The sequence below is a fragment of the Sorghum bicolor genome, chromosome 6, assembly GCF_000003195.3.
Source record: "Sorghum bicolor cultivar BTx623 chromosome 6, Sorghum_bicolor_NCBIv3, whole genome shotgun sequence".
Lineage (NCBI taxonomy): Eukaryota > Viridiplantae > Streptophyta > Magnoliopsida > Poales > Poaceae > Sorghum > Sorghum bicolor.
The window spans coordinates 49,639,509-49,657,585 of NC_012875.2; the positions used below are offsets into that span (position 1 = coordinate 49,639,509).

The window sequence follows — 18,077 nt, forward strand, 5'->3', positions numbered from 1 at the left end:
GAGAAGGACAAGTGAAGTAAAAGGAGAAGTTTGTATTTTTTTGCCACCGGAGCCCGTCTGTTCCTTTGAAACTTTTTTCTTATTCTAGTTTTTGGGATGTTGTCTGTAATCTTCAATCTAGTTTCGCTGTTAGTGTAGCAAATTGTTCGCTTTCTTAAACTCTGGTTAGTTGTAAGTGGCTGGTCTGGTTCTGTTTCTGTCTACACTATGTTCTGAATTATATTTCTGTTGGAAGTAATGAAAATGAGGAAGATCCTTTGTATAAAAAAAGAATAGTGTCATTAAATCCTAGAATAAATCTTTCTTATTCTAGTTTTTGGGACGTTGTCTGTAATCTTTAATCTAGTTTCGCAGTTAGTGTAGCAAATTGTTCACTTTCTTAAACTCTAGTTAGTTGTAAGTGGCTGGTCTGGGTTCTGTTACTATCTACACTCTGTCCCAAACTGTATTTCCATTGAAAGTAATGAAAATGGGGAAGATCCCTTCTATTGAAAAAAGAATAGTACCATTAAATTCTAAAATAAATCTTTCTTATTCTAGTTTTTGGGACGTTGTCTGTAATCTTCAATCTAGCTTCACTGTTAGTGTAGCAAATTGTTCGCTTTCTTAAACTCTAGTTAGTTGTAAGTGGCTGGTCTGGGTTCTGTTCCTGTCTACACTCTGTCCCGAACTGTATTTCCGTTGGAAGTAATGAAAATGCTTGTATCGAAAAAAATAGTTCCATTAAGTCCTAGAATAAATCTAAAAAAATTCAAGTAGCTGTGTCAAATCAGTTAAACTTGGACGGTCAGGTTTCACCACAATCCAACCAGCTGAGCTCGCTCAGTTTGCATATTTCCTATAGTCTGTTTTGTCTTTGTCCTTCCGTAAAAAGAATTATAATTATTTTATTGTGATTTGTGCTAATAGATTTAGAACGTTAGATAGAGATCTGATAGTGTTAACCGTCGCCTGAACAAATGCTATATTTCAAACACGTGTAACTTTTCTCGTATACGTACTGTTGCTTCAAAAAACTCCATGTACCTCGCATGTGAGTATTTATTGGTGGCCTTGGCCTGCGTGTTCCAACTAAGGCTACCAGAAATGGTCAACCAAGAACGGAAGACTTCCAAGCTAGCTACCGGTGATGGATTGGGCCATATGCATGATCAAACGAAGTCGTAGATAGCTTTCTATATTTTTGTTATTTCTGTAGAAGGCTCGTTGGCTTTTTTCCTTCCTTATTCTCATTATGCGTGGATTTAGAATAGAAGAGTTCTAGCACTCAATACAGCGGAAGATTGTTCTCGTGCCTCACTTTATTTATTAATCGCTCCCTCTATCGTGTAGTATATTCTAAAAATTATAAGACAAAATAAAGAAGAATATAAAATACGTATCTACCTTTGCTTTATTTCTTGATGAGACGTTATTATCAACTTAATTAATGGTGATTGGTTGATAAATAGAAAATATTTTTAACGCCCCCCCCCCCCCACCCCCCACTGACACAAATTTTGGGCCGTGGTGTAGTGCCACTAAATGATGGTGATTGGTTAATAAATGGCAAGTAACACTACCATACCTACCAAATTTGTGCAACTATTTCATTCAAAATTATTTTTCCTCTGTAATCCCTTGGTTTTGGGTTTAATTTTTAATGTTTGTATGCACTATATTATATGACAAAAGGAAGTATATAACACCCCCTAATGTCCAGTGTTCGCCGACTGACTTCTCTTTTAATCAGCCGTGGAAACTGGTTGAATATATACTGTATACTTACATCCAAACCCATGCAAGGAGACCCTTGAAAAGAACACAAAATTTGCACTGAAGTTATTTTTTGAGGTTTGATCTATCGCATATGTGGCCTACCATTAGGGATTAGCAGCGCTGGATGCGCTCTGATCCACTGTTACTTGGTACTCCTACTAGCCTACTAGGTAATAATGTAAGCGTAAAGTAATCAAAACTCATCAACAGAGGAAGATTTGTGATCGATAGTATATGCATAAGATAATTCAATCGGAATAAGAGCATCTCTAACAGTTATGCAATTGGAATTTGCCATTTGTTTGAGTTTGCCAAGTCTCTAAACGTTTTGCCAAAGGAAAAATAAGTTCATCTCCAAGTGTTTGACATTTTTGACTTGACATTTCCCAAAATAGTGGACCCAACTATTTTTGTCCGGAAATCTTTCATCTTCGCGGGAAATTTTCTCGCACGTCGCGCGGGCGCTTTCTTTTTCGCACGCAATTCCTTCGCCCGTCGCGTTCCTTTGTCGCGATCGATCTCCGTGATCAACTCGACGCGGCAGCAGCGCGTGGACTTCGACGTCTTCCTCACGCCGGTGAACCCCAACAAGATGACGGCGTTGTGGTACAGGAGCGGCACGGTGAAGATGCGGCGATGGATTTCCTAGCCTCGCGTCGCTGCAAGAAAAGGAGGCAGTGATGGATCTCTTTGTCCCTGCGCAAAGAAAGGAGACGGCGCGCGGGGGAAAGAAAAGAGTCGCGCGCGAGGAGGACTCGTCTCGCGGGAAACTACCGCGACGTGGGGGTACGACAAGGAGTCCAAGATTCTCAGGATATCAAAATTGCCAAACCATTGTGCTTATGCAAAAATGCCAAGTTTGGTCCATCAAATGTCAAGTTTGCCAAAATGCATAAGTCAAATGTAAAATTGTTGGAGAGCAATTTTTAAGGTTTTTGGCAAATTTCAAGAATGCAAAGTCCAATTGCATAATGGTTGGAGATGCTCTAAGAAATTTGTTTTTCATTGCATAGCTCAACCATTCAGGTACTATGTTGCACAAGAACCACTTTTCATCATGATTGGTTATTGGTATATGGCCTTCTTTGTGTTTGCAAAATCTCTCATATTTCCATGCGTTTGGCGGAGAGCGACAAGGTGTGTGTCTCACAAATCATCTCCTTCCTCTTATTTCTTCAACAAATCAACATAGGCACAGGTATGGCTGGAAGGGGCCGATTCAGCCAAGAGAGCAGCCACCAGCGGCAACGGATGAAACCGCAAGCTTCACCTAATCACCACCCACGCACCCGAAGATGGTTTTAATTGGTCGAGGCTAGTAACAAGTTGGCCGAGCCTAAGAGCCTTCCCGTCCAGCGGTCGACAACAACAAGTAGAAGGTAGAAGATAGATGGAGATAAAATGGTAGATCTGACATAGAGTTATCCTAAATACGTGTGTGCGGAGACGAGAGAACTGCGGCGGACTCATCTGCACATTTGTTGAAGCTCGCCTAGACACAGACACTGTTTATTGATTTAGTCTTTAAACCCTTGATGCAATCGTAGTAAAGTACAAGCGCGAGTGTACACACTAATGTTTCGAGGGTATAGTTGCTTCATTATTAGTAAGGTGCAACAAACAGGCTCAGCCCCAGCGTTTTATTGTTACTACTAGCTAGCTCGTACTCGCTAAACTCTGTGTTTCGCGAGGGTGCGACGCCGAGCATGCATTTTCTGGACGAGCCATCCAAGGACTGCCGACGCCACTCGCCTAGCAAGTGAGGTTGGGCCCGGGGTCGACGCCGAGCTGCCGGCAGTACTGCTTGTAGTAGCCCACCCGCGCGTTCATCTGGGCAGTATTCTTGCCGTTGCACTCGAGGGCGCCGTTGATGGCCCTGATGGTGGCGCCGAACCCCTGCGACATCACCCCGTGCACGTTGTTCGTCCAGTACCAGAGCGCCGTCTTGAACGCGATCACGGCGTCCTGCGCCACCTTGTTCGGGTTCGCGAGCCCGTTGAAGCCGATGGCCTTCCCGGCAGGCCCGTAGTTGTAGTTCCACGAGATTTGCAGCGGGCCGCGCCCGTAGTACTTCTGTCCCGCGGCGCACGGCCACTGCTTGTTGCTCGAGTCGCAGTAGGCGTTGTTCTTGTTGATCTCGCTGATGTAGCAGAAATCTGTCGTCGGTCGGTATCGAGCCATACGTACGTCCACACAGCAGAATTACGAAACTTTGATCAGCATGCATGATGGGTCAAATCAAAGACGATACTGTGGAAGAGAGATTAATTAGAGCCTGTGGTCAGTGAACTTACGCCCGGTCTCGTGGGTGACATGGGCGAAGAAAGCGGCGATCTCGCGCTTGCCCGCCACCGACCCGCCACCGAAGCTTTTGTACGAGTTGGCGGCGCTCAGGAACGCACTCCTGGTGTAGAAGTTCTTGCCCTCGCACCCGCTCGCGGCCTGGTTCTTGATGCCGTTGAAGAATGCGTCGGTGACAACGCTACCCACGTTCCCACCACCACTACTGCTGCTGCCGCTCGAGCGGCACGGGCCCGACTGGCACCCGTCGCCACAGTAGTCGTCCGTCGTGCCGCAGTAACCGAACTTGCTGCAGCAGTAACCTGCCTGGCAGCCGCAGTTCTGCGCGGCGGCCGGGACGGCGGCAGCGCAGAGGAGTGCTAGCCCGAGAGCCCCCAGGACTGCCAAGATCCTCGGCGGCGCGTTTGCCATACTGGATCGATCGGATCAGTACTTCAGCTTCTCACTAAGGTTGCTGCGGTGCAGCTTGTTGTGAGGTGTGATTTGAGATGTCATATAAGGGTGCCGCTTTATATAGGTATCATTTGTCAATACATGGCACGCGACGTGGAAGATGGAGATGGAGTGGCTGTCCCGGTCCAAAAGTACCATTGCACTGGCACGTACGACTGTTCCACGCATTGCACTGGCACGTACGACTGTTTCCACGTTTTATGATGAAGTTTCGACACATGGGTCAGCATGTATCGACAAGCACTAGTCTTACGTAGGAGATATAATAAGATTTGGATTGCCACCGCCCACCCCTTGAATGGCTGAATGCTCGGTGGAAAATCCGCACATCATGCTACCTGATAGAAAGTCATTTGCTTTCCTGTGACTTTTCTCGTATGCGAAGACAATCGGCGTCATCTTCCCGGCCGCCGCGGGCAGCCGTATATTGTTGCTTCAATTCCACGTACCTCGCATGTGAGGATTTATTGGTGGGCTGGTGGCCTTGGTCTGAGTGTCCCAACAAATAAAGCCTACCAGAAATGGTCAAGCAAGAACGGAAGACTTCCAAGCTACCTATATACCGGTGATGGATTAGGCCATATCCACGTTGAGATAAAACTTGCAACGTGGATTATTTTTATAAAAGATTATAGATAAGGAGGAAAAAATCCAAAAAAAACTAGAGTAGACGCATATGGCCCAATCCGTGTTTTGCCTGTGGTTTCTCTAGAGTGCATTCTGCCATGGTTAATAATATCGGTGTTCCGCCTTCGGTTTCTCTATAAAGCTTTTTAGAATTTTTCTTCTTTGTCTACGTTTCTTATAAAGTTCATCCACACTGCAAGTTCAAACTGATCAACATACAAGCCATTCACATCACCCTTTACTAGCTATCCATATTATCTTCCACTAATAGCTACGTCATGCATCTTACTAACGAAGTCTACAAGATAGCTTTTTATATTTTTGTTTAGTCTCTAGAAGGCTCTTTGGCCTTTATGCGTGGATTTAGAATAGAAGAGTTTTATTTTTAGAGTATTTATTACAGTAGAAGATTGTTCTCGTGAGCAATTTAGAAGATTTCTTTGAGAGGGAGTCACTTTCGTGGGGCTTGAGCTAAATCAATAAGTTGCCTCGTCTATAAATGACAAAAATTTATGTCCAGTATGACAGTGCATTCTAAATATTTTAGAATAGATTAGAAGAAACTACAAAAGACATATGTGTCTCACTTTATTTATTAATTAGACGCTATCATCAAGAAATTGATGGTGATTTTGGTTGATAAATGGCAAGTAACACTACAATACTTGCCACAATAGGGCATGAACAAATCCATTGAAGAGAACCACAATAGGGCCAAGACCCAGTGGGTTGTTATTCACTGGATGACCTAGAGTGCCACGATGAAGTTCACTTGATACGTGTACTAGATCAATGTCCAAAGGTGATCAAGTACTAGTCCAAAACAGATGCTCTGGTAAGCACTAGATGGTTCATTGAACATTTTAAGTTTGGTACTAGGTTGGGGAGTTTAAGGAATTACTCATCAGGTGACTCCAGATGATAGCATTGGACCTTTGCATTATAAAAAAATCAAGGACACAACGAATGCACCAGAAAGATCCTATTGTGTGGTCAAGACCTGCGCCATTGTAAGTTTAAGGTGAGGTCCATTTCTACCATGGAGAACATTTGTTTCTTGTATATATCATAGCAGAGTTTGCGATAGCTAGTTTGGAGTGTTGGAATATGAATATGTATGCCCCACTCAACTATTTGGTGTTTTTGAAGCTTCTTAAGGTGTAAACACACATATTTGAAAGCTTCAACATCCAAGGAGTGATCTTGAAGAATAAGGCAATTAATGCTAGTTTATGTCGGTTAACAAGAAGAGCTTTAGGTGCCTAAAGTAAGGCGATGTTTGCACAAATATTGCTTGCCAGTGTGCTTGCATGCACCAACCTTAGTTGTGGAGTTGATGTTGGTGTTGTGTGAGGGAGGCCCTCAATAACTTGGTTGAAGCTCAACCAAATGAGTACGACAGGGAGCATTCCAAGAAAGGCAAGGCGAATACACACTTGCTATTAAGGATGGGCTATCATCTATTCACTGAGTTATCTGACTAGACGCTTGGCCCTTGCAAGAGGCTCAAACAAGGAAAGTGGAAGACACGAGCTTTTTGACACCTTAGTAAAAAATTGTTAAAAGAGTTTGCATTCTCAACCCTCTTTAGATTTTGCATTTACTTGTGCATCTTGTTTATATGGATTTACCTTTTCTAGAATTTCATGTGTAGTTCCCCCACAGAGGTCATATATATAATCCATTTGTCCCTAAAAGAATAAATTTAAATTTCTAGCAACTTTAGGACAAATTAGCAAAGAAGATAAAAGACCATTACCCCTCATTAAGCTGTTGAACCTTAATAGCTCTCTAGTTACCGAGAAGCCTAATTAAGTAGTGTAGTTTGAAGTATCCCATAGTAGTGCAGGAAAGAGAGATTATGTTAAATGAAATCCAGACTACGAGAGAGACTAATGTGGATCGATGGACCATTCACCTCTAGAAATCAATTCTTTTGGAGACAAATTTTTGGGCTAGAAATTGATTCTCTCAAGGACAGAGGGAGTACCATGAACACCGACTTCGAGGTTAAACGAGTTATTTGTGAATGTAGGTTAACACACGTGTCAAGTAATAACCATAGTATTTATGTATTAACTATCTTTGCACATCATTGCCTTCATATGCACATGCACATGCTTTTATTAATCATGTCTCCATTCACATAGGCTAGTCTTTCTACTACAAATGTTACACATCTTCATGTGTGCTAAACCATTCACATACAAACGAAGAAGCAAAAGGCTTTTTACATGCCATGAGTGGCGTGTCGAATAAGTTGGCATGCAATTGAAAAGTTGAACGTTTCAATGAAAACCATCAACTATAATTAATAACTTCGTCGTGAGGATTGGAATCTGACAATTTTAACTTCGATGGAACTTCAATTGATGGACGACAGAGAATCCAAGAAGGTACTACATTAATCTGCATGTTACAAACTGCTTCATTATCGGCATGTTACAAACTTGAACTGAAAAAATAGAGCAAGGTTAATAATATAGTTAATTTGCTGGTTGTAAGGTTTTTTTGCAGCCTTCTTCAGCCCACTCATACAGTAGTTAGTTATTCACTATTAATAAAGTTTCTTACAACCTGTTTCTTCTCTCTTCTCTCTTCTATCTCAGCATTTAACCAGCTTACAACAAGTTACTATACTTGCTCTTAGCTTATACCATTTCATCTAAAAAGAAGAAGTTAGCTCATCCCATTAATCTGCATTATTATTTATCAGTAGATATTGCGAAGTGTTCGCGTCAATCTGCATGTTACAAACTGCTTCATTAATCATTATTCATGTCGAATAAACAGGTCGCTAGCCCCTGCATTATTATTTATCTCTAATACTACTACGCACTCTCAAATTCTGAAGTATATATACCCTTATATTTATATAAGAAGGCACGCATGAACCCATCACTTCTAGCAGGTGAGGTTGCTCCCCGGGTCGACGCCGAACTGCTGGCAGTACTGCTTGTAGTAGCCCACCCGCGCGTTCATTTGCGCGGGGTTGTTTCCGTTGCACTCGAGGGCGCCGTTTATGGCTCTGATGGTGGCGCCAAACCCCTGTGGCATCACCCCGTGCACGTTGTTCATCCAGAACCAGAGCGCCGCCTTGAACGCGATCACGGCGTCCTGCGCCACGGCGTCCGGGTTCCCGAGCCCGTCGAAGCCGATGCTCTGTCCTGCCGGCCCGTAGTTGTAGTTCCACGAGATCTGCAGGGGGCCTCTTCCGTAGTACTTCTGCCCCGCGGCGCACGGCCACTGTGTGTAGCTCGAGTCACAGTAGGCGTTGTCCTTGTTGATCTCGCTAATGTAGCAGAAATCTGCCGTGCAAATTATGTTCCAAATTGATTAGCATGATATATGCAGTCATATATATACATCCCGTCGAAGAGAGGTTACACACGCGTTTCAATCAACTTACGTCCGGTCTCGTGTGTGGCGTGAGCGAAGAAGGCGGCGATCTCGCGCTTGCCGTCGTCCTCCGAGCCGCCCTGGGCGAAGCCGGAGTACGCACTGGCACTGGCAGCGCTCAGGAACGCGTCGCGCGAGTAGAAGTTGCTGCCCTCGCACCCACTTCCGGCCTGGTTCTTGATGCCGTTGAAGAACGCGTCGGTGACGACGTTACCGACGTTCGCGCCGCTGCCGCTGCCGCTGCTGCCGCCGCTCCCTGTCCCTGTGCAGGGGCCCGACCGGCACCCGGTGCCACAGTACTCGCTGGTCTGGCCGCAGTAGCCATACTGGCTGCAGCAGAAGTCTGGCTGGCAGCCGCAGTTCTGCGCGGCGGCCGGACCGACAGCGCAGAGGAGCGCTAGCAGCCCGAGAGCCAGAACAGTCAGGATCGTCGGCGAGCTCGCCATACTTTACTGATGATCTGAGCGTCAGCTCCGGACGAAAATGCTTCTTTGCTGCGCGGCTGTGAGGTGATTTGAGATTGGCATGCTGGTGTCACCTTATATAGAGGTCAGGGCGCGGATGCCCAACTTCTCGACGTGTGGCGTTCGACGTGCAACCTCATGTCCGCTTGTGCAACTTGCACCACCGGTCCACCGCTGCCCTTAGCTGCAACGTGGACTTGCGGTTTGGAACTTTGGAGATACGGTAGCCGCGCAATTTATATTTAATTATTTCTTGATGGAAATACGTTCTTTCTGGCGATTTTTCGCGCGTACAAAGACGACTGCCGCCATCCTGCCCCAGCTGGCAGTGGCACTGGCCGCCGTATATCATCAGTAGAGACTTGCGTTTCCACAACGTATTAGAAACGGTCAGCCCAGGACGAGAGCTCCATGATCGGTGCCGATGAGAGCGGCCTAATTTGGAGTACTTTTATTTCCTTCTCTTATTTTCTTGGACTCTTGGGTCATTTTCGTTGAACAGGGAATGCGCACATTGGGTCTTGTGCTAAGTAAAGAAGTATGGGCTCCTTGGTTCGGTACTCATATGACGGTAGGGACCCATAGATATTGCACACGACAAGTGTAGACGAGTGTACAAAATTATGTATCTAAGGTGGTGTTGTTATGGGTACAAAATTCTACCTGTTATTATTTATCGTCAGTGTGCAGGAGCCGACAGTAATTTGCTTCACTGCCGAGTCATAAGTCTATGATTTGGACAGTGATTGGAATCTTACTGACCCGATAAATATCATTGCCAGCTCCAGCCATGAACTGACAAGGACATATCATTATCAGGTCAGGCCACAACCCTACACTGTGATATGTCGCCAATATCGAATCGATGCTTGACAATGGCAACGGCAAAACTACATCACTACCGGTTCTTGATCGACCCGACAGTGCCCTACTATTACAGTATAAAACTTTAGCCAGCTTCTTCCTCCTCCTCCCATCTCAACTCTCGAGCATCTTTCCTCGTCTCTCTCTATTGTTGCCGACATATTTCACCAAAATATTTATGAAGGGTTAGTTTCCGAAGAAAGGACATTTTCTCCTTGCATTAAGGTGGATAATTAGCAATCCTTTAACTTGTTTTGTTAGTTATATTATTTTTTTATTGTTATGCTTGTTGTTTCTCCATTTTAAAGAGCATTCTTTCATAGGATTCTGCATGCATACATCTGGATTTTTGGTGAGTCCATTTTGTACCAGTAACTTATAGTTACTATACCTATGAACCCATTTAATTTGTAGCTAGTTCAGTTTGCTTCGTTATTAGATTGGTTTTAATTTTCTAGCAAATGTGGTAATATAGTTTAGTTAGTTCCTTTAGTTTCCCCCATTTTAGTGTAGAATGGAATAGAATTGTGAATTGTCCATGGTCTACCAACTTTTATAAACCCACATGATGTCGGTACTTTGAGGCTATTAACTAGCAACTCATTTAGTTTTGGAGTAATTTGGTTGATTCTCTAGTAAATGTGGTGATTTAATTGGAGGTCATCACTGCTGATTAATGTCATAACAATATGATTAACTTCCTAACTAATGCTCTTAATTAATTAGGGGCTCAAGGGCTACACATAGTAGGTGCGCTCGCACGCCCCTGCTGAATCTCCTACAACTAAAAAGAACAAAGTGTGGACAATTTTTGGTGCAACAAATTTTAGCTGTCTGCCTACCGCCCGTGCGATCTTTTCTTCCACTTCGCAAAAAGGAAACTCCCGGTCTCCACGCTCTCTGCCCTCCATGTGAAAAAAGAAACCCGTCCTCGCCTCCCCCTCCCACACCGCGAAACCGCGAGGCCGCCGCCGCACCGATCGCACGCGGCCATCCTAGCATGAAGAACCCCGACGGCGGCCAGTGTTCAACGAGCTGAGGGTCGATCTCCTACCTAAATCGAGACGGCGTCGTCTAGCTTCGTGCCGTTCGTAGGCGACGGACATGTGGATTTTGTTGTGCTGTCATGGCGCCCTGCCCCATTGACGTCCGCTGCCACGACTCAGCCCTACGGTGGCCAACCATTCCTGCCCACCCCCGCACGCACACACGGGCAATTGCCTCTCCCGTGCTCTTGCCGTACTTGGTGGCGGGCCCTGGTTGCGGATCTGGTCGGCGCTCTGCCTCTCCATCTCCAGCAGCTGTGGCTCCGCTCCACGGTCGGCCTTGCCGGTGCGTGGCCCACGTGGCGACGGCGCATCACACCTTCCTCTCGCAGGCAGTGGTCGTTCAGCGCAGGCATCCGCATGGGGCATATCCAGCTGCCAGAAACAAGAAGCCCTGCGTGTTCGGTGCAACAGGCGACCGCACGACTTGGTGTCACCGGCCTCTCCGCAACTCCTCCTCGGCTCTCCGCGACTCTTGAGCTAGCTTTCCTGACTGCCTCCATCTCCTGTTCCCCATCCAACTTTAATGCTCGATTGCTCTGCTTTGACTTTGATTTGGTTTCTTCATTCAGAGGTAATTCTGTACCTTTATTTGTGTATAAGAGATTTCTCCCCTACTGATTTGGTTTATTGGATCTAAGATGGACTGGATTTGGGAGTTCTGAACAGGAGAAACACATAACCTTGCATCTTAGGGTGTCCGTCGTGTTCTCCTTTTGCCTCCCCAAATACCTCTGCCCACACATCCAGAGACTTCGTACATGAAGAAGCTTTAGATCGCAGGGACCTCATGGTCGGGTGAGTTCGCTTTGGTGTGAACGATGATAGATGTCCGTGCTATTGGAAGCAACAGCTCCATCTGAATCTTGGTCACGTGTTATTGGAACCAGTCTCACATCACGTCGCTAGAGACAAGGTGGAAGATGAGATGAGCTAGCTCCTTTTGTGATCTACAAATTTTCCGATGAGGTTGTCTGTACATACGTTTTTTTTTCAAAACTGATGTTGATTTGCATCAAAATCTGACATTCTGACAATGGTATATTTCTGCGCCGCGCATGAATTTGATTTCCGGATGCAGTTTGCACAACCATAACAATTCAAGGCACTGTGTTCGTTGCATCCGTAATAATTCAAGGTATTGTTCATTTTTCTCCCCTTGTTTCTATTACACATATACTGTTTGTTATAATATTTTTATTGGGTCTCTCGTATCCTCTCTCTTATCCAAGATCATTTGCGGTGATTTTTCGCCATTAGCTTCTTTCTGGTGTTCCTGTATTCTGGAAGAAGCTTGTGAGTGTATTAGCTTTATTTTTTCCGATAGGCTACAAAATGACAGTAATATGTTTTATTTTCGTCCTAGATATAGGTACCGTGGTTGATTCTCATGTTAGTCAAGATACTGAATTTGATTTATACATGTTACCTATGCTGGCATTTAGAATGGTGTCCCTACATAATTGTTGAAATCCATTTATTATAGTAGAGACTACACTATACGATGGAATGGTCCGATTCATGATTCAGACTCTTTGCCACGAACAAGCAGTACCTATCTTTATCATGTTTTGTGGGACGTGAACATTTTTGCGGTTGATAGTGGTTAAAAAATTCAAGCAATTTTAGTTTGCAAGTTGCAGGTAGTTTTCAACAGTTGTGATACTCTTAATTCCTTTTGAACTAACTTTGAGTGTGTCTGCAATTACTTGGCTATAGATCAACTTTAAATTTATACTTTTTAGGATCTGTGCATTCATTGTTGCTACCTGAATGACAATTAATATAGTGACTTAAACTTTCTGGCACAAACAATGGCACCACCTTCATGGAAACTTTATTTTTTTATAAGCATTCTCCTTTCAACTTGTAATTTGAGCTGCAATTTTTTTCCTGTGGTTCGTGGTTGCAGTGATGGCTAGGCAACAGGAAGAATAACCTATGTCACATTCAAAGACATATGCACTCATATGGAAGGAATACATTTTTTTGATAAAGGTAGTTATTCACTCTGGCTTTGTTCTAATTGGAGGTTGCCACAAAATATGAGTTCTGATCCACCTTATTATGGACAACTATGACACCTTATTATGGATCCACCTACAGTATTGTTATCTTATTATGCGATATGTATTTTAAATATAAAATGTTAACTATCCCGTAGCAACGCACGGGCACGCTACCTAGTAATAGGAAAACTCGAGATGGCCCTCTCCAAAAGTGGCACGAACACCTGGAAGAAGCGCCTCAAGTGAGCCTATGACCGAGCCCCCATGCTTAGGGGTTCAAGAAGTCTCTGAGTATTGTCGACCTTGAACAACAACAACCAACCAAAGAAGGCTAGGAACCGTGGACCATCATGGCGACATAGGCAATCTTCCGCTAGGCTTTAACAGAAGCCCAGAGCCTAACAAGCAGACATATCCACAATGCTCCATGCCCTATAGGAGCTCTGTCTCCATGTCCACATGAGGCTATGTCGGCCACTCCCAATTCAGTGGCACGCCCAAGGCATGACACAACACGACAAGGGTGTGTGCATCACCTATGCATGAGGAAGAAAATGGGATCATAGGCCCTTCGATCAATCTATCCTAAGGAAATGCTCATGCCTTTGGTGCACAACCCATGCCATGAAGAGGGATGAACTTAGGTAAGACACAACGATATTTCCTGGTTCAGACAAGCAACTCTAGGCTCCTGCAAGTGATGTCAGGGACAACACAGCAGTGTCGTCCACGACCACTAGAGAAGACGACATCAGACACCTCTAACAACTCAAAGATTATGATTTTAAATTGTAACACTACCATGTTGAACAAGGGAACCCCAGGAACTCCTTTACTCTTCTTGTCCTCCAAAATATAGGTAGGGGAGAGGCCCCTTAGAGGAGGATGAATCCAAGAGAGAACCCTAGATCGGAACTAGCTAGCACTCTCCTACCATCTTTCTCTCTTCCAATGTAAGCACTTGCTTGACAATTCTAACATGAATAACTTATTGCTGGACATAAAGGTCGTGTGCTAAACCACCCGAATCTCACACATCGACCCATCGATCAATCTACTAATCACTCGTCGTGGTTACGAACCCACAATAGTCACCTTTCATAAAATGAGGGTATCAACCCCTTTAAATTTGTTTCTTGTTAATTTCATTCATAAGCTTGCTATGGGATTTGATATTTAGTATTATGGGACATTCATTATTCACAAAACTAGTGAGGGATAATCCTTATCTAGGCGTTTACTCCTTTATCTAGGTGGTCAAAACTCATGTCGCATATAATCCACAAGATGAAGGCTACGTGCACTGCCCATGGAGTGATTGCAAGAATTAGAGGTAATTTTGCAACCACAAGAAGATATGATCTCAATTGATAATCACAGTTTCAAGACTGCAAGATGTGGACTAAGCATGGGGATAGTGTGAGAATGTAGTGGATGACCAAGGCGATGGTGATGACAGCATGCCTGATTCTGTTGAGGAAACAAGTGTCAACTAGAAAGAGGTGGTTAACGAGGAAACATGTGTCAATAGAGAAGATGTTGTTAACAATGTTTTTAGAAAATAGTTAGTTGATACCATGGAAGACGGCCTTTATAAGATGTTGCATGATGAGAAACCAAGATTCTTTAGTCCAAAATATTTGAAAAGACCGTTGTACTCGAGTTGCAAACTAAGCAAATTGGAAGTTGACCTCATGCTATTGGAACTGAAATGTATTCATATAGTTTGTTTGATAAAAGCTTTGGAGATTTATTATGTATGCTGAAGAAATTGGACACGGTCCCTAATGAGTTAATTAACAAGTATAACATATGAGGACAACCAAATGGGATATACCCATTCAACCTCGAAGTTGAGAAAAAACATATGTACCAATGATTGTATATTTTGGCCTTGTTTAGTTCGCAAAAACTTTTGGCTTTGGCTACTGTAGCAATTTTGTTTGTATTTAACAATTATTGTCTAATCATGGACTAACTAGTCTTAAAAGATTCGTCTCATAAATTACAGGCAAATTGTGCAATTAGTTTTTATTTTTATCTATTTTAATGATTCATGCATGCGTCCAAAGATTCAATATGACAGAGAATCTTGAAATTTTTTTTGGAAACAACCATTGCTTTATCTTGGAGATGAATAGAAAGACATGGATGTTTGCCCAAAGTGTGAAGCTTCACCGTACAAGCAGGTCATGGCAAACGATGGTTGTCCGACCAAAGAGACTAAACAAAAGTCGCTTGGGTCGCTTGGGTCGCTTGGTATTTCCCTACATTCCATCTCTATTTGGCTCTAGTTTCATCAGTAGTAGTATTATACTTCGCGCAATCCACTACATTGATACGATTGTAGATAAAACCAAGTGATTATGCTGATATGATTAAGAGATTACTCTTTCTTTGCAAGTATGATTAAGAGATACTCGTGTTCATACTGAATAGGATTAAAATTGAGGTGATTATATAGCACTTGTGTTGTCGTCGAAGTCACTTGACTTTCTAAGTAGATAGGATCAAGTGACACAAATTAACATAATATAATCTGCATATTACGAATTGCATCATTATTCTTGTCTAATAAACAGGTCGTGAGCCCCTGCATTTTTACTACCGGTATTACGTACTCTCAAACTCTAAGGTTTCTTCACCACAGCCGACTGCGTGACGCCGAGTATTTATACTTGTCGAGCCAAGAACACATGCATAAACCCAACACTTCTAGCAGGTGAGACTGTTCCCCGGGTCGACGCCGAACTGCTGGCAGTACTGCTTGTAGTAGCCCACCCGCGCGTTCATTTGCGCAGGGTTGTTTCCGTTGCACTCGAGGGCGCCGTCGATGGCCCTGATGGTGGCGCCGAACCCTTGCGGCATCACCCCGTGCACGTTGTTCATCCAGAACCAGAGCGCCGTCTTGAACGCGATCACGGGGTCCTGCGCCACCATGTCCGGGTTCCCGAGCCCGTCGAAGCCGATCTCCCTCCCGGCAGGACCGTAGTTGTAGTTCCACGAGATCTGCAGCGGGCCGCGCCCGTAGTACTTCTTCCCCGGGGCGCACGGCCATTGTGCGTTGCTCGAGTTGCAGTAGGCGCTGTTCTCGTTGATCTCGCTTATGTAGCAGAGATCTGTCGGCATCAAGCTATTAGTCATACATGCATCACCCCGCACAAGGGAAATTACACTCTGCAGTTAGTGGAGGATCCATGAACTTACGTCGGGTCTCGTGCGTGACGTGCGCGAAGAAGGCGGCGATCTCGCGCTTGCCGTCGGCTTCCGTGCCGCCATGGGCGAAGGCGGGGTACGAGCTGCTGGCAGCGCGCAGGAACGCCCTCCGCGAGTAGAAGTTACTGCCCTCGCACCCGCTCCCGGCCTGGGACTTGATGCCGTTGAAAAATGCGTCGGTGACGACGCCGCTTACGTTCGCGCCGCTGCTACCGCCGGATCCCGTGCAGGGGCCGGACTGGCACGTGTTGCCGTTGCAGTAGTCGAAGCTCGTGCCGCAGTAACCGAACTGGCTGCAGCAGTAGCCTGGCGGGCAGCTGCAGTTCTGCGCGGTGGCCGGACCTGCGGCGCTGAGGAGCGCTAGCCCGAGAGCCAGAACCGTCAGCATCGTTGGCGAGTTTGGCATACTGATCGACGATCAGATCCTGCGGAAAATTAAGTTCCGTTGCCGCGGTGCAGCTGGCATGCTGGGGACTGGTTGCCTTATATATATACCTGCCAACTATCAAATGGTCCCATCTTCTCGATGCATGGCGCTTTCCACGTTTGGAGTATACTTGTGAGTTGTGACTTGTGTCACCTCTGTCGATCAACACGACACGTTAGTATCAGCGTTGTCCTTTGTGGTCGTTTTTGGCGTCTACGAACGAAGACGATTGCTGTTATCGTGCATTTTCCTGCTGCCGGAGCTGGCACTGGCCGCCGTATATTGCTGCCTAGTACTAGGACAAAGGATCAGGCATGTGCAAACTTATAGCATAGACTTGCGTGTTCCAAAATTTAAAGAAACGGTCATGCCAGGAAGATACTTCAAAGATCGGTGCCGCATTCCGGTGATAGCGGCGGCCTAGTTTGGACTTTTCTCTTCTTTTCTTGCCTTGGACTCTTGGGCAGTTTTTGTTGATGAGCCCTTGTTCAGTTAATCTCTTATCTAAGGGGATTAGAGAAGATTAAGGCTCCGACAAACCTTTCCTTTTCCAAATTTATAGTATGGATGAATAGTTCCAGTTCGAAATGGCTTGTTATGGAACAACCGAACGTGGCCTAAGGGCTCGCTCGTTTGGCCCGGAACAGAGGTCAGGAACCATTCCGGCTAGAAGTTTATACAAATTAGAGAGGCAATCCTGTCTGAATTAGTTCTAGGCCAAGGTTATCCAGGAACCAAACAGCCTCTAAGGCTGCATTCAGTTGTTATGAATTGGTGTTCTGGAAACATTCCAACTAGTATTGCTAGTGCAACTTATAACCAGTGTTTACCAGGGACAATCCCTACCTAGATTTACCCCTAACCGGACGAGCCTTAAAGAGAATTGAGAAAACTGTTGGAGACAAGAACTATATTTAGCATCAGCATGCCTAGATTAGCTAGTTAGCTCAGTCAACCTGCGCCCGCGTCATGAGCAATGCCAGAGCTCTGCATGTCGAGGCAGCACGGTGCTCGGCGCCCTGCGCGGTCAGCCGCAGCTCCACCCTGTGTAACCTGTATATGTACTTGTCAATGAACATGAATGGAACTCGTTGGCTAAAGTTCGCCAACGCTGCAGCAGAGTGCATCTGGCTTCGACAGCTCCTGGGCGAGCTCGGCTGCGTCACACACAAGGCCACCGTCATATTTTGCGACAATATCTCTGCGATCTACATGTCTTCCAACCCGGTACATCACAAACGTACCAAACACATCGAGCTGGATATGCACTTCGTCCGTGAACGTGTTCAATTTGGAGAGATCCGTGTGCTTCATGTCCCTACTGGCGAACAATATGCCGATGTGCTCACCAAAGGCCTTCCCACCTCTACGTTCGAGGCCTTCCGAAACAGTCTCTGTGTGTTTCCAACTCACATTCGACTGCGGGGGGTGTTGGAGACAAGAACTATATTTAGCATCAGCATGCCTAGATTAGCTAGTTAGCTCAGTCAGCCTGTGCCCGCGTCATGAGCAA

The 18,077-nt window shown here is 45.1% G+C and overlaps 2 protein-coding genes and 1 long non-coding RNA gene across 6 annotated transcripts; 1 reads left to right on the forward strand and 2 right to left on the reverse strand.

The window, feature by feature from the left end:
• On the reverse strand, nt 3,240-4,561 carry LOC8060193 (endochitinase A). Its single transcript, XM_002448062.2, has 2 exons — nt 4,053-4,561; nt 3,240-3,914 (listed from the first exon to the last, which is right to left on the reverse strand). The coding sequence occupies exons 1-2, from the start codon at nt 4,468-4,470 to the stop codon at nt 3,511-3,513; spliced, it is 822 nt and encodes a 273-aa protein (XP_002448107.1). The 5' UTR covers nt 4,471-4,561; the 3' UTR covers nt 3,240-3,510.
• Nucleotides 8,044-16,585, reverse strand: LOC8060195. Its single transcript, XM_002448064.2, has 5 exons — nt 16,129-16,585; nt 15,642-16,040; nt 9,138-9,186; nt 8,549-8,985; nt 8,044-8,447 (listed from the first exon to the last, which is right to left on the reverse strand). The coding sequence occupies exons 1-5, from the start codon at nt 16,541-16,543 to the stop codon at nt 8,044-8,046; spliced, it is 1,704 nt and encodes a 567-aa protein (XP_002448109.2). The 5' UTR covers nt 16,544-16,585.
• LOC110436258 lies at nt 10,748-14,644 on the forward strand. 4 transcript variants are annotated; one of them, XR_002454069.1, is made up of 4 exons: nt 10,748-11,881; nt 11,994-12,050; nt 12,825-12,910; nt 14,175-14,644. It is a non-coding gene; the product is annotated as an uncharacterized LOC110436258 (long non-coding RNA). The 4 variants fall into 4 exon arrangements; XR_002454070.1 differs by lacking the exon at nt 14,175-14,644 and having other exon boundaries at nt 10,754-11,486; nt 11,582-11,881; nt 12,825-13,031; XR_002454068.1 differs by lacking the exon at nt 14,175-14,644 and having other exon boundaries at nt 10,755-11,486; nt 11,554-11,881; nt 12,825-13,031.